Source organism: Ursus americanus, chromosome 36 (assembly GCF_024610735.1).
Source record: "Ursus americanus isolate L20-20 chromosome 36, mUrsAme1.1.p, whole genome shotgun sequence".
NCBI classification, from domain to species: Eukaryota; Metazoa; Chordata; class Mammalia; order Carnivora; family Ursidae; genus Ursus; species Ursus americanus.
The window spans coordinates 26,880,795-26,892,722 of record NC_142162.1 but is presented as its reverse complement, the minus strand read 5'-3'; the positions used below and the strand labels follow the sequence as shown (position 1 = coordinate 26,892,722).

The window sequence follows — 11,928 nt, the reverse complement described above, 5'->3', positions numbered from 1 at the left end:
GCTTCTTTTCCTTTCCTGGAGGCTAGTCCCTCCTCACCCAGCCATTAGAAATAACACAGACAGCTAGAGCATAGCAAGGAGTCTTTACTAGGACAGAAGGGAGTTGGGGGCATCCAAGGCAGGGAGAATGGGCCGCACCGGAATGAACAGAAGTCCTGGGGATCTTGAGTCAACTTCTGGGGAGGAGGATTTAATGCTTATTGTGGACAAGAGGTGGAGGGATGCGGATATCCTGGCCTCTCTCCAGACGCCGTTCACAATCAATCAAATAGTTTACTCCATCGATGACCAGCTGCACCAGCTCCACCTGAAGGACACTAACCCTTGATCTCTGCTTCCCATAACTTGAGTTTCCTCCTTTACCACTGATTTGCCTGCTCTAGGAACTCATTTCCAGTTGCCTCCCCACTGAAACTGAATTTCATTTCAGATTCACGGGGCCCCCTCTCCATCATATTGCAACCCCCCACAGACCTATACCTGTCCTCACCCTAATCCTTAAGGATCTCACCTCTGACTTGCCCAGTCGGTCCAAATTAGAGATGTCAAAGATGCTGCCTGTGGCAGCTGTGTCCACTCCTCCAGTACCACGCTTTTGGAGCCTTAAGTTCTCCAGGATCTTTGGGAAGCGGCTATCCTAGAGGGGAGGAGATAGGGGTTGGGGGGCAGGGTCAATAGGGGCAGAGACTTGTTTTACCCTCAATGTGCTCAGAGCTCCTTCCCCTGACATTTCTAGCCACAATATGTCTGGCTCCGTTCCAAAATGCTCACACCCTCCCACCCACACACAGCCACCTTCCTCACTCACACACCGCTCTAACCCCACAATTCCTTTACTTTGCTTAGCAGAGGCAGTTTGACATGCACTCCTGCCCGAAGTCCAGTGCCCAGGTTAGACGGACAGGTCAAGATGTATCCCAAACGCTCATTCCACATGAATTCCCAGCCACGCTCCTGGATCAGCCGCTCCACCTGAGTCCATAAAGGCTCTGTTAGTGAAAAGTCAGGGATATGTGAACCCTCCCTTAGCCAGACCTATAGGAACTCTAGAAATATGTCTAGAACCAGAAACTTGGGCTGTGAAAAAATGACAGTGCTGTGTGTGTGTGTGTGTGTGTGTAAATGCTGTGTTATTCTCATGCATACAAGGTAATTTTGATGTTGCAAGCCCATAATGGTAAGATTACAGAAAAATATCTTGTGTGTGGAAGAAGAGAAACTTGGGAGAATGATGCATTCGGGATGGTCTAGGGAAATGAGTGGAGGTGGTAAACTGAACTGAGAAAGGGATGATTATTCAATGAGCTCAGCATGCATGGATTATCTTTGCTTTGCTAATGAGCCTAGAGTTTGGAAGGGTTCTTTCACACATAAAACGAGGGTGTAGGCTTTGCAACAGGAAGAGGCAAGAAAGCCTTCTGTTAGCTGTGGAAAAAGCACATGTGAGAAGGCAGAGAGAAAGGTGCAAACAGTCCAGAAGAGCCGGACTCATATTATAGGTGTGCGTGAGGGGGTGGGGAGTGGAGTATAGGAAGGGTATTTTGTTTCATTGAGCATTTGAATCATGGAGACGACCATTGGAGTTCAAGAGACAGGGGATCTGCCAGAGTGATGGACATGAAAACTACCTGAGTAAAGGGGACCCTATTCATAGTTCAGAAAAAACCATCACATGGTGGGGGTATCTAACAGGCTGAACAAGGGGAAACCCTTCCATCTAGAAAAATAATAATAGGAGCTAACACTTACTGAACATTTATTAAGGGCCAGGCATTTCACATGCATTATCTCATTTAATCCCCACAACAACAAAAAATGTAGGAAGCCTTATTATCCCAATTTTACAGATGAGAAACCTGAGGCATATCATTTAAAAAGTACTTTCCTACCCACTTACAGTCAGAATATGTTATCTGTTATTTGCCAGAAACAATAAAAACTTCCCAGCTAGAATCTAAAAGAAGAGGCGCTCTCTGTCTTTACAAGTCCAAAATAGAAATGTATATATGAGAACATACAATAAGAACTGGGCTTATGGGGATTCCTAATCTAGAATAGAATATGGAGAACCAATCCATATAAGATTGAGGAATTCAGTAGAGCCACTTGAGGAATTCTGAAACTTAAGCCATTCCATCTTCCATTTTCCCTGGTCTCCCTCCTGCTCTCAGCTTAAAACCTAGATACGATTACTTTAGCAAGAATGAGAGAATCCAGAGCCAAGGCCTACCTTGGCTCAGAACTGGGTGGTTACATTGCAATCATGAACACACCAATCTTTCACTCCCTACGTTGATCCAGGCTCACGCTTTTCCTTATCTGTACACTCCACACATTCCAGGCACTGACCCACTATCTCAGTTATTTCTTCTTTGTCTTATCTGGCAACTGTTTTATTTACTACCTTAGACTCACGACATTCTTTCTCTCTTTCTCTCTTTCTATTCTTTCTAAACCATATATCCTGGTTTTCCCTGGACAGTCCTGGTATCTTGTCCTGGAGTGACTGACGGTGATCCCCTTTGCTATCAAAAGTGTCCTGAGTTGGTTGATAAATTATATAGTCTAGTCTTTGGTTTTTCCTTATGTCCTCCCACCTAGTTCCCTTATACATTCTTCTCCAACCTCTTTGAGGCCTCGACAGAATCTTTCAAATACTCTCTTCATGTTGCCACCCTTCTCCATGGAGATGACCCGAGTGTGATCCTCCTCATTCACCCAGATCAAGAAGCTCTTCTCATTGTTGTGCCTGAGAGCAGAAAAGAGGAAAAGACAGGGATCAGGAGGCAGGTTGTCCAGAACTGCAGGAGACAGAGGAATAAAAGGCACTTAAGGGGCATGGGGACAAAAGAGGTAAGGTAAGCCTCATACCAGATCCCACGAGCATCTGGCCAGTCTCGAGCCATTCCTGCTGCAGTCAGCAGTGGGGACACAGGCTTATCAAATAGGAAGTGATCCTGAGGCAAGTAAAAGGACTTGGTTTAGGAATCCTCACAGTAGCCCCTGGGCCTCTATCTCATCTGGCCCACCCTCCCCTTCTGACTCTTCTTTTCATCTGCTCCTCAACCCTGCTCCCTCTCAAGGCCCCTCACATCAATAAGCTGCTGCTGTTCAGCCTCTGTCATCTCACTGAGCCGGTAGTAACGTCCAGCCAGGTCGCCCTTGAGGCCACTCAGTGCATCCACTACAACACGTTCCACCTCTCGTCGCTCTGCCCTAGTGCAGGCTGGAGGAAGACTGAGTCCGCGGATACTTCGGCCAGTTCTGACTCTCGAGGACAATACATACCTCTCATCAAAGTAGCCAGAACGGATCTAGGGAATAAGGGAAATTAATATAAGTCACAGAAACACAGTGGGTGGGAACTGAGGGCCTTGGGGAAGGAGAGACCTTAAGGACTATAGGGATCCTCACTGCATGCATTGGAAGGAGAAGTCCAATGGGCAAGTACTCCAACTGAAGGGGACATTATGAACCCTCCCTCAAGCTGCCTACTGTGGGGTATGGTCACTCTCATCCACCCTCTCCTCTCCATATCCGCTGCTGCTTAAGATACAATTCCTCCCCCCACACCAAGACTAAAAGTTCAGCAGTATAATGACTCCGAGTCAGGAAATAATTAAGGCGAAGGGATTAGAGAAACAGCGTGTTGTACATAAGGCAATGCAAATCAGAAATGGAATATCTGAACTACCTTGCTGGCATCCAGGTCAGTGGTATGTTTCATTGTTCGGGGGTCATATCCGTTGTGTCGCTCTTGTATCACAGGATCAAACAGCTCAGCAAATACCTGATGGGGAATTAAGAGCGAGAGGGTGGTTAAAGAGAGGGGATCCCTTTCCAGGCTTTAGCTGTGGATTGATTTCACTGGGTCAGAAAACGTGAGTATGGAAGGTCCAGCCTTAAGGGAAAGTGAAGGGTCTGTAGGGGTAAGGAGCTGGGATTACTGGGAAGATGAGTTGGGTCACCAGGGAAACTCTGGGGGCCCCCTACCTCATAGGTCTCCTCATCTCCAGCCACCATGCCCACAGTCTTGATGAAGGGGTGGCCGGGGTTGTCCACGCCAGTCTGGATACACTGATCTAGCGTCCAACCAGTGGGTGTGGTCTTGTCGCAGAGCCGGGCATAGACTGCTGGGGTCAGGTGACTGGCCATGCAGTTGTTGTGCTTTCGGAGGTCTGGGTACTCAGCGCTAGGGAGGGGGTACCCAGTAACCATGGAGGGAGGGCACAGGGGGCCTAGACCCAGTGCAGTCAGCAGGGAGCTATCCAGTTTGCCATGTCTGGCTTTGCTCCTTGGGAGGAAGGGGAGATTAGAGGGAGCCTAAACCTTGGTAATCTCTTTAGAGACTTTCAGGGTCTATTCTTTCCCCACAGTTCTAGCTTCCTCTGGCTGACTGGATCAATTCCCCCAGATTCGCTCAGTTCTTTCCTACCATTAGCACATTAGGGATGGGGGAGGGGAAAGACCGAGGAGGGGACTTCAGGAAATGGGGGGAAACAGCAGGAAGGGCGATGGAGGAAAGCGAAAAGGATAGTTCCCGGTTTCTGAATTAGGAATTTCGGCAGAGTGGGTGCAGCCAGAACTCACAGGGCCAGAGCAGGTCGTGGGGGCGGGGACTGCGGGTTACAGGTCCCCAGGAATGCATTAGCCTCACGGTTTTGGCCTCAATCCCTAACCCACTGAGGTCTCCAGATTGTACAGCACTCCACTCCAGAGCCTTCGTGATTATAACCTTTCTCTGTTGACCGGGTCCTCATCTCCATCCCCATCTTCGTAACCGTCACCCCCCCCCCCTCCACACACACCCCTGCGCCTCAGACACTGATACCTCGGGGGATACAGCCTTCGTCGTTCACTGGCGGCTCTTACAGGTTCCGGGCGGAGCAGAAACCCAGCAGCTAGAGACCCAGCTCCAGCCAAAGCCAGGAGCCTGAGCCCCGGGCGGGCGGACAGCAGACGAGAGAAGGGACCAGCCATGGCTTGAGGGTCCGGCTACTCAATCCCGGAGCGGGAGCTGGCGCACGTCAGGAACGGAGAGGGAGGATGCAACCAGGAGGACTGAGGGCCGGAATCGGGTGCGAGGCTGGAGCCGAAATGGGGGCCGGAGTGGAGGCTGAAGCGGGAGAGGAAGCGGGTTCCAACCAGACTGCAGGAGAGGCGCAATGAGCTATCGGCGGGCGGTGGAGGAGAGGGAGGCCCCAGCCGCAGTCTCCAGGGGTGGGGCTCACGCATGCCCCGCCTTTCCGCCTGCGACCGCGCTAGGTGTGCGGGGGCAGAGGTGGGAAGCACCGCCAGGTAGATTAGGGGACCAGAGCTCCCCAACTCTAGGCTGGGGACGCGGGCCTACCTGAGACGAGGTCGCCCGGATTTCAGCACCAAGTACAGGACAGCACCCGAGGGGACCCGAGAAAGCCGAACACCCTTCCCCCAAGCCTCTCCATTTAATTCGGAACCCTATTCGACACTCTGGGTGTGCAAGGGTGACATTGCACAACCTCTTCTCTAGTTTTCGGCCTTCCCCAGTAACCTCTTCATATTCTCAGGGGAGGCGGCCGCGGGAGAAACCGCGGAATAAGTACAGATACCAGAGAAAGACAGGAAGAAAGCACACAGAGGCAGACACTGGAAAAGACGCCTGGTGGCTCAAGGTCACCTTTTCCTGAGAACCAGGAAGAGGACCAAGGCGCCCTTCTGCCACACCTGTGCTATTCTTACAAGGTTGTGAAAGGATTCCCTGAGAGGAACGAGAGAAACATTAACTCTTATCCCGTTTGTATTGTGTTCCCTACCCCCACTCAGCCCCAAGCCTGAAGCTCTGTCCTGCCTCCACTTCTCCTGATCTCTGGCTTTTCTCCCTCCCTCCTCCTCCCCATCTTCTACTTCACCTTTGATCTTTTAATTCTTCCTGCTTTATCCAGGTTCAGAAATGTTTGCTGCCCACAGGACTCCCTCTGAGTATTCTCTGCAAGCTTGCCTACCTGTTGGTTGCACTGGGTATGGAGCTGGAGTTGGGCAGGGAATCGTTAGTTTCCTCTTTCTCCTCTCCCTTCTCTTTCCTCTTTGTGCTTCCAGTTCCTGGGCTGGAGGGGAGTGTAAAGTGAGGTGAAGGGTGTGGTAAGATGACGACGTGTAGGAATGGAACAGGCAGGCACAGGTCTCCAACCACCACAGGTGTTGCCTCTTTGGCTCCTTAATGCCGTTTAATACAGGGTGTAAAGGGGAGTGGTGTTCAAGGGCATAATGTTGCCAGGGAATCTGTGCCTTCCTACTGGTCCTCTGTCCTCTCTCCTCGTGAGGTGTATATTCAGATTTGAGAGGGTGTGTTCCCACAGTTCAAAGTGTGACTTAGGTATGACTTGACCTTTGTCCCGGCAGGAAAGAGAACGAATGCTGGAGCCAAAATAGAGATTTGGGGCTTCAGTATGGAAAGTCAGTTAAGGTGGAGTAGGTATGGTGGTGTTTGTACCCACAAGATAGTAAGATACTTGGATATCTTATTTGAGAAAGAGAAATTCCCTTCACATTGTCCTCTGGCCCCACTGATGAGACCCCACCCCTATACTCTGATTCCCTTTATTCCTCTTGGGCTTCCCTTGTGTTCCTTTTCCTCCCTTCCTCATTTGTGGGTATCCTTAGAAGCCATCCACCTCTCTTCTGTGTCTGTCATTTAATTCCTTCTTTTGGTAAGAGAGCAAGTATCAGAGAGTAGATAAGAGTTCTATAGTTAGAGTCACTTTCGAAGAGATGGAAAATGTTACCTGTGGGCTCATTGTCTAGGTTAAGGAGTAGTTATGAGCAAGCAAATATAATTACTTGGAATGGTGTATATTTATGTTGATAAAGAAGGGAGATAATCTTCTAGAGCAGTAGGGCTGTTATTTGATTGAGAGGGTGGTTACTAAGATTAAAGAGGTAAGAAACAAGAAGAGAGAATTACAGAAGGAAAAATAAGACTTGCCCAGAGGAATAGAGAAAGCACTCAAGTTTGGAGACTAGCTGTCCAAATTTGAATACTAGCTCCACTGAGAAAAGGCTTGTATTTGTGTACTTTTCTTATTCACTGTGAGCCTCTAACAGCCACATAATGTACTAATGCTCACTTTAAAAAAGTTATCCTATGGCATACAGGAAGTAATTGATATATATATATATATATATATATATATATATATATATATATGTATTTGATTTCTTTAATGATAATGATATCAATACTACTTAACATTTATAAAGCACTCTACAATTATAAGGAACTCGTGTATGTGTTATTTCATTGAATTGGATTGTTCCAGTGGATGACTAGGGACTGAACCTACATTTTGGGGGGATGGTGAGGAGACAAGTTAATTACCTAGAAGATGTTTTAATAACTTGTTTGAAAGGTTGGAGTGGTGGAGAGAACATGAGCCTGAGCAGAACTAGGGAGGATTCTATTTCCCTTAGGGATGGTCCTTAGAATCATCCTATCTCATTCAGAACAACTTGGGGTCAGTATGATGAGGCACCCGACTGAAAAGTGATAGGATCCCTGAGGTTGCAGAGGAGAAACAAGGACCTTGGGATTGTTTTGGCCAGGGAAACCTAAGTAATGATGAAAAGATAAGAACAAAAATGCAAACATATACAAAATGCTTTCATATAATTAGTACCGTACGATTAGGTTTTTTTTAAAGATTTTATTTATTTATTTCACAGGGAGAGAGCTAGCAAAAGCAGAGGGAGTGGCAGGCACAGAGAAGCAGGCTCCACGAGCATGACTTGAGCCAAGGCAGAGCCACCTAGGTGCCCGATTAGGTCTTTAAACCACTCTCTTTCTTTCTTCTTCTTCTTCTTTTTTTTTAGATTTTATTTATTTATTTGACAGAGAGAGAGACAGCCGGTGAGAGAGGGAACACAAGCAGGGGGAGTGGGAAAGGAAGAAACAGGCTCCCAGCTGAGGAGCCCGATGCGGGGCTCGATCCCAGAACGCCAGGATCATGTCCTGAGCCGAAGGCGGACGCCCAATGACCGAGCCACCCAGGCGCCCCAAAACCACTCTCTTTCAGACAGAGAAACGGAGACTGAGGGAAGTTCAGTGACTTGTCCAAAGCTGCACAGCTATTAAAGGCAAGGCTAGGATTCAAACCCAGGTTTGTCTGGTTCCAAGGCTGGAGGAGGGGTAAAGAACAAGCCCAGCAAGGAGCTGGGAACCATATCATCTCGCACAGTCTTCCATGTCCATCCATTTTGTCTCCTCCATAAATAAGTCTCTTTGTTCCTTCCTTAACTTTCTGATTTGTTTCTCTCTTCGTCTCTTTTTGTCTCCAGTCTGCTCCTCTACATCTGTTAACATTTTCAACCTACATTTATTGGCTCTCTAAATATGTCATACTCCTTTTGTTTTAAAAAACAAACAGAAAATCTGGTTTTGTTCTCAAGGACGTGCAATGGCACAAACTGTACCTCTTTCTCTGCATCTTGCTGCTTCTTCCCTGCTCTCGGTCTCACTGGGAACTCTCTGTCTAAACCAAGCATCTGGACTGTGCCAACGCAGTTAGAAATCGGAGGAAGGGGCGCATCAGGTTGCACTCCCTCCCCACAGCCGCTAGGGGCCACCCTCCTCCACGCAGAAGTGCGGGCCAACGCAGCCTGACTCTGTGGCCGGTGCGCGCCCTCCGCCGATTGGTGACACCGCAGAGAAGCCGCGCTTTGATTGGGCTGCTGTCAGGTGTCGCTGACGGCAGGTTCGGCTGCGCGAGCGCAAGGAGGCGGGTGAGCGAGGGCCGGGGGCGGTGGGGGAGTGGCTGGGGGCTGGGGGCGGTATCTGAGGGGGTGGGCTGGGTAGAGTGGGCTCGGGTGGTGCTGAGGGCCGTGTTTAGTACCGGCTGGGGGCAGCTTCGGAAAGAGGCCCAATGGAGAGGCCTCAATGTCAGCGTAGGGAGAGTAAGGCGGGGGCGGGCGAAGGCTGGTGGAGTCGCATTGGAGGGCGGTATTCGTGACCGGGAGCTGTGTGAGGAGAGACACCGGAGGGGGTCAGCAAGAGAAGAGAGGGGTTTGAGGATTTGCGGGAGGAAAAGGGAGTCGTGCGTGAGGAGCGGAGGCAGCAAGGGAGCGGGTCAGGGTGGGGAGGTCTGTGTGAGGAAGGGTGGAAGGGAGTCGACGCGGGAGGGAATCTCTGCAGGCAGGGGTTGTTGCGGAGAGGAGGGGACCCTGGAGAGAGCTAGTGTGAGGACGGAATGGATGGTAGGCATTCTTTGTGGGGGATCATTGAGGGCTTGATATAAATGTTACCAAGTGTGGCGACTCATCTGTGGGTCTGGAGGGCTGCTTAATGCTGGAGAATCATTGAGTGAGAGGATTAGTTGGATTATTAATTGGATTAGTTGATCAGTGATGGGGGAGGGGCAGCAGTGTTGTGAGTGGTTGGGGGGGTCAATGAAGAGTCATTTTAGCAGTTTAGGGGAAGAAGGGAGTGTGAGTGGGTTGATAGAACAAGGGCATCAGCACAGTTCATCAGTGTCAGAATGTGGTTCTGTATGAAGGAGTAAGCATTGCATCTCGAGGGAATTTAGGTGGGAAGAAGATCGTGTTGATGGCCTGAGGAGTTTTACTGTGTTGGAAATAGCCCTGCCTGGACTGTGTATTGATGTTTCCCCTTCACCACTAATGGTGCCCTCCATTAAGTGCATGGTGATTAAGGAAATTGACTACTGCAAGCATCCGTAAATTCTAAGGGATAAAGAAGTTACACAGTTTACCCTCTTTTCTACCCCCTCTTCAGATCTGATTTAACATCAGTGTTTCTGAGATTACCCATGTGCCCCACCTTCTCTCTTTACCTATCTAACTTCTCCCCACCACTGACCCTCCCGTTTGCATTGATTCAGGCAGGAGTTAGACTGCCCTTTAGCCCTTTTGTAGAGCGTGAAGTTTCTTTTGTTTGCAACAAAGTATTGAGGGAGAGGGGGATGGGGAGAAGGGCACAGAAAACTGGGGAATGGCTCTTGGAATACCACATCAAATCCCAGCCTCTCTCGGAGGTACATCTAAATAAATCCTGGCTTATATCAGAGCTATTTCTGTCAGGCTTCTATCTTTGCTTTGTTAACTATGAATTTAGGCCTTTCCGTCTCTCTTTAGCCACGTATTTGTGAACAGACTCTTCTTCCCCATTCTATTACCACCCCTGTTATAAAGTTAAAATAGAATTTCAGGAAAATGACTATATACATTCAGTAGAAAACCAGGAAGGACTAAATGGAAAAAAGGGTGAAGGATTAGGAATCTTAGACAGGAGGGAAAATCCCTGCTTCAGATAAAGAATAAAGGGTGGAACAAAATTCTGCTTGCTTAAGCTCTACAGGGACCTTGGTAATGCCACAAATCATGAAAGTTGGGTTAGGTCACTAAAAAGGAGTTCAAAGAAATGGCCTATTCAGGAGGGGGAGTGTATGTGTAAGACCTGCAATAGACAACTGGAAGTGTTAAGAGCATGTGGTTGACTAGTAGAGACAAGGAGATGGTAAAGACTAGAAAGGTCAAGGTCTGCATAAAGGTTAGCTGTAACTTTCTGATGAAAGCTGCAAATCCCACTTGCAATGGAAGGGTTTAAAAATACAAAATAATTGTTGGAGACTACTTTAAAAGTTTGTAAGACTAAATCCATTTACTTAAGGTGTTTGTGGCTTTTATGAGAGTCATTGGTTAGTTTTTCCTTTTTCTTTTCTTTTTTGGTAACTTTTTCTCTTTTAATTGGTTAGTATTTCTGAGAACTTTTGGAGAATGTGAAAAATTGCTGCTGGGTGACTCAACTTTATTTTTGGAAAAAATCAGCATACCCGTATCCCCGCAATTTAGTATTAACAAATGTTAACCTTTTGTGTATTTGCTTTAGATTTTTTTAAAAATTGAAATAAACATTACAGATAAGGTTGTAAAGTTCCACTCAGATCCTTCTCAGTTCCATTTTCCCCTCTCAGAGGTAACCACTATCATGACTTTAATGTCTTTCTTTCCAGTCCATATTTTTAGACTTCTATTAATTATGTATACAGTTATAAATATATGTAATATTTTTTATTTATGCAAACTGAATTGTACTGCATGTGCATTTCTGCAGTTTGCATTTGGAAATTGTCCATATCATTACATCTTTGATTCATTTTTAAAAATTGCTGTTAGTTTATCATTTGTGTATACTTAGCTATATTTGTCTGTTCTACCTGTGACTTCAGAGTTTTCAGTTCTTCCCATAACCAGTAGTGAGGTTATGAACATCTTCGCCCATGTCTTGTTATGAGGGAGAGTTTTTTTACAGCAGAAGTTCTCAACCTCCACACTGCTGATGTTGTAGACTGGGTAATTACTTGTTGTGGGGGAATATCCTATGCATTTTAAACTGTTAAGCAGTATCCTTGGCCTCTACTCATTAGATGCCAATAGCACCTTCCCAGTTGTGACAACCAAAAATGCTTCCTACCAAATGTCCCCTGACCTCACTATTAGTTAGGAACCACGACAGTAGGTGTATGTATGCAGAGGTGGAACCACCAGATTGTTCTAACTCAAGTGTAAGTCTTAAGATACTCTCACTGATTATGGCTCTAGACAGAATTTTTTCCTACAGTAGCTTCTGGTGTTCGGGATCTTGGCCTAGACCATACTTGGGTCTGTAGTACCAGGACATGGTGGAGAGAAAATTGAAATTTTGGTCAGAGAATGGGTTGGAGGCTATTGTATGGATGCCTGTATCCTCAACCTCCCAGTCAGCACTAGCCCTCTTTCCTTGACAGATTTTTTGGATTTGGGCATTTGTCTTTTAAAGTGGAGCACATGAAGGAGGGACAGGGGCATAGAGAATTTTAATGTTCTGATATAATGCTTAGAACATAGGGTGCCCTCAATAAATGTTTTTTGAGTTAATCCTTGGTAGGAATGAAGATGTGC

General features: G+C 47.3%; 2 protein-coding genes across 11 annotated transcripts in view; one reads left to right on the top strand and one right to left on the bottom strand.

Annotated features, from left to right (window-relative positions):
* Window positions 1–64: 64 nt before the first annotated feature.
* CKMT1A (creatine kinase, mitochondrial 1A) lies at window positions 65–6,192 on the bottom strand. Of its 2 annotated transcripts, none has more exons than XM_045772109.1 (10): window positions 5,982–6,192; window positions 4,832–5,149; window positions 3,994–4,192; window positions 3,695–3,790; window positions 3,093–3,314; window positions 2,872–2,957; window positions 2,626–2,749; window positions 838–972; window positions 512–637; window positions 65–307 (listed from the first exon to the last, which is right to left on the bottom strand). In XM_045772109.1, exons 2-10 carry the CDS (start codon window positions 4,978–4,980, stop codon window positions 191–193), a joined length of 1,254 nt encoding a protein of 417 aa, XP_045628065.1. In that variant the 5' UTR covers window positions 4,981–5,149; window positions 5,982–6,192; the 3' UTR covers window positions 65–190. The 2 variants fall into 2 exon arrangements, with proteins under 2 accessions (XP_045628065.1, XP_045628058.1); XM_045772102.1 differs by having other exon boundaries at window positions 4,832–5,116.
* A 2,485-nt stretch (window positions 6,193–8,677) lies between these two features.
* Window positions 8,678–11,928, top strand: part of PPIP5K1 (diphosphoinositol pentakisphosphate kinase 1) — a 45,122-nt gene continuing 41,871 nt past the window's right edge. For all 9 annotated transcript variants that reach the window (XM_045772069.2, XM_045772044.2, XM_045772020.2 and 6 more), the window contains exon 1: window positions 8,678–8,754. The gene's annotated coding sequence lies outside the window, so the exon portion shown is untranslated. The remainder of the gene's footprint in view (window positions 8,755–11,928) is intronic.

Coding starts and splice junctions, on each gene's coding strand:
- CKMT1A (XM_045772109.1), bottom strand. CDS start 4,980: ATGGCTGGTCCCTTCTCTCGTCTGCTGTCCGCCCGCCCGGGGCTCAGG. Junction 4,193..4,831: donor CGAAGGCTGTATCCCCCGAG/GTATCAGTGTCT, acceptor CCCCCTCCCTAG/CGCTGAGTACCCAGACCTCC. Junction 3,791..3,993: donor GAGATGAGGAGACCTATGAG/GTAGGGGGCCCC, acceptor ATTCCCCATCAG/GTATTTGCTGAGCTGTTTGA.